Source organism: Bison bison, unplaced genomic scaffold (assembly GCF_000754665.1).
Source record: "Bison bison bison isolate TAMUID 2011002044 unplaced genomic scaffold, Bison_UMD1.0 scf7180017864467, whole genome shotgun sequence".
In the NCBI taxonomy this organism is placed as follows: domain Eukaryota; kingdom Metazoa; phylum Chordata; class Mammalia; order Artiodactyla; family Bovidae; genus Bison; species Bison bison.
In genome coordinates, this window is record NW_011495028.1 from 169,920 (window position 1) to 172,818 (window position 2,899).

Genomic DNA, 2,899 nt, shown 5'->3' on the forward strand with positions numbered 1-2,899 from the left:
AAACAGTCCAGCATTTCTCATGATGTACTCTGCATATAAGTTAAATAAGCAAGGTGACAATATACAGCCTTGATGTACTCCTTTTCTTATTGGGAACCAGTCTGTTTTTCCATGCCCAGTTCTAACTGTTGCTTCCTGACCTGCATACAGATTTCTCAAGAGGCAGGTCAGGTGGTCTGGTATTCCCATCTCTTTCAGAATTTTCCACAGTTTATTGTGATCCACACAGTCAAAGGTTTTGGCATAGTCAATAAAGCAGAAATAGATGTTTTTCTGGAACTCTTGCTTTTTCCATGATCCCGCGGTGCTTCTCATATTCCGTTTATTCTACCCTTGTCTATTTTGGTTCCCCCAAACATGCTAGGATGTGGTCTTCTTACACTGGCATCTAGGGTAGTCTTCCTCTTCCTCATCTACCATTCGTATTTTAAAATCTCATTTCAGGTGTCATATTTTCTTAGAAGCCTTCTCCAAGTTCCCAGACAGGTTGGGTGCTCCTCCTTATCTCTCCCACAGCATACTCAGCATACTTCAATCACTGCGCTTATCTCACTTGCCTAGGTACTAAGTTGATTCAGTTGTGTCTGACTCTTCATGACCCCATGGATGAACTGTAACCCACCAGTCCATGGGGTTCTGCAGGCAAGAACATTGGAATGGGCTGCCATGCCCTCCTCCAGGGTATCTTCCCAACCCAGGGATTCAACTCACATCTCTATGTCTCCTGCATTGGCAGGCATGTTCTTTACTACTAACGCCACCTGGGAAGCCCTTATCTCACTTAATTATGATTATTTATTTTCATGATCTCCTGTGAAGTCCCTAAAGGCAAGAGGTGGATCTTTAACTTCCATATCTTGGACACTGTCAATGCTGACTAGAACACTGTAGGTACCTACTACTGCAACATCTGCTGCAATCAGTGGTTTCTAAAACATCTCTTAAGATCAGAGTGTTGCACAATTAAGAGCCTGGCAACGAAATATATAAGGGCGGTCTGAACCAGTAAGAAAAACTTCAGGTTAATAAGAAACTAAAGACTGTAGTCTTAAGAGTAGTGAGGGTTGCTGTCTGGCTTCAAAAGTAGTAACAGTGTACATGCAATTGCTTTAGTTTTTCACGTGAAAAAGTGGACCAAAGTCTTACCTTTGGTGAGCGGAGGAAATAAAAATTCAATTACTTCCTTTAATACACATGTGGAAAATTGCTGTTAATTCATAAACCAGTTTAGGGCTGAAAAAGCTACCTATAGGGAGTCAGAGCTACACCGTAACCCTCTTCACTACATTCCAAGGTTGAAATATTTCACTGAACTATGAAGTGAGGTCAATGAAGAGAGAGGTCAAGTGATAAACCTTAGGAGAGTGGACAATTAGCAGCAATTATAAGTCCAGGCTCTTCACAGCAAGGGAACAGACGTTTTCCCATGTTCCACTGATTTCCCAATTTGAAGGTAGAGGTGGGTTTTGTTGTTGTTGTTGTTCAGTCACTAAGTCATGTCCAATTCTGTGCAACCCCATAGACTAGCCTGCCAGGCTCCTGTGTCCATGCGATTTCCCAGGCAAGAACACTGCAGAGGGTTGCCAATCCTGTCCCTAGGGGATCTTCCAGACCCAGGGATCCAACCCGGGTCACCTGCATTGCAGGTTGATTCTTTATCATATGTACATTCTTTTCTGAAACTGAGTTTCTTGTTTACTTTGCTCTTTCATGTTTTCCCTGTTACCACGTTCCTACATAAATTAACCTTAGATTTAAGCCAGAACATAGATAACATGACTTTAAAATATGCACTTTTATTTCTTCTTATGGTAAATAAAAATTAATTTTTTTTAAAGTCAATTGCTCCAGGGTAGTGCAATATTGAGAGCTACAAATTTCTGCCTCAAAATTTCTTCATGAAACAGTGAGTTACCAACATTCCGTTGGCAAAAAAGTTAAAATCAGGAGAAGGGGTTTAGGCGGTGAAAAGGCCAATTGTAGGGAGGTCGGGTGCCATTAGCTGTCTTTCAAAATGACTTGTGGGAAAAGTACAATGATGGACAGAGACAGAAACACAATAAAAATTTCCAGAAGCTCCAAATCTTCTTAGATTAGAAGTCTTAGAAACTCGATGCACACATACAAGCCAAATACTTTTTCTCCCGGGAATATCACACCTGCAAAAGAGCGGGATGGGGAACCACAGGCTACCTCAGGTTGGGTCAGACCCGCAGGATTCTCCGGTTCGAGAAATCAACCAAAAGGTAGTTCGACACGCCCTCGCTAGAGAGGGAGATTCCCAACTCTACTCCCTCGTTTTTGTGTCAGAGGCTTCCTGAAGGCCCCATGCCTGGTGGAGTGAAAGGGAAGGAACAAGCGGGTAGGAACCATCACCAAGACAAACTTCTAAAAGCATACTGACGTTCACACACACCGAGATACACCGTCGCCCTGGAAACCAAATCAATCACCTAGTCTCTCCTCTGGGGATCTCGGACCCACTCCTTCGGACCTCGGGTCGCAGCCCGGAGGAACCCGGGACCAAGAGAAGCGGGTCCTCTCGCAGCCCCGCCCCGGCCTCGCTCCCCTGGGCGCATACCGAGTAGAGAAGCACGACAGCCCCGGGACTGGTGGAGCCAACGGAGAAACAAGAGTTGGATGAACTGGAATGATCCATGCTGCGGCTGTTGTCCCGGGCGTGGCCTGCGATTCTTTGCTAAGCAGTGGTGGTGGTGCTGCTGTGGGCGGTTCTTCCGCGCGGGGCGGCCCGACCTCGCCTAGGGCGGCAGCACCCTCTACGGCCGCTCCACAGGACCCCGGGCGCCGCCATCTTAACCAGGACGGAAGCCGCGCAGGGACTTGCGGCGCGCGCAGCCCGTCGGAAACCGGAAGCGGACGCCGAGCGGCGGGAGGTCCG

The 2,899-nt window shown here is 46.6% G+C and overlaps 2 protein-coding genes across 4 annotated transcripts in view; one reads left to right on the top strand and one right to left on the bottom strand.

Annotated features, from left to right (window-relative positions):
• The window catches only part of GNPAT (glyceronephosphate O-acyltransferase), a 40,646-nt gene extending 37,817 nt beyond the window's left edge, over nucleotides 1-2,829 (bottom strand). Inside the window, exons 1-2 of one of the 2 annotated variants that reach the window (XM_010860524.1) lie at nucleotides 2,582-2,829; nucleotides 2,194-2,332 (exon numbers count right to left, since the gene is read on the bottom strand). Coding sequence is in view for 1 of the 2 variants with exons in the window: in XM_010860523.1 (XP_010858825.1) it covers nucleotides 2,582-2,659 (78 nt within the window). In the remaining variant the exon portion in view is untranslated. The remainder of the gene's footprint in view (nucleotides 1-2,193; nucleotides 2,333-2,581) is intronic. The other variant, XM_010860523.1, reaches the window with a different exon arrangement.
• The window catches only part of LOC105003386 (chromosome unknown open reading frame, human C1orf131), a 32,921-nt gene continuing 32,840 nt past the window's right edge, over nucleotides 2,819-2,899 (top strand). For both annotated transcript variants that reach the window (XM_010860521.1, XM_010860522.1), the window contains exon 1: nucleotides 2,819-2,894. The gene's annotated coding sequence lies outside the window, so the exon portion shown is untranslated. The remainder of the gene's footprint in view (nucleotides 2,895-2,899) is intronic.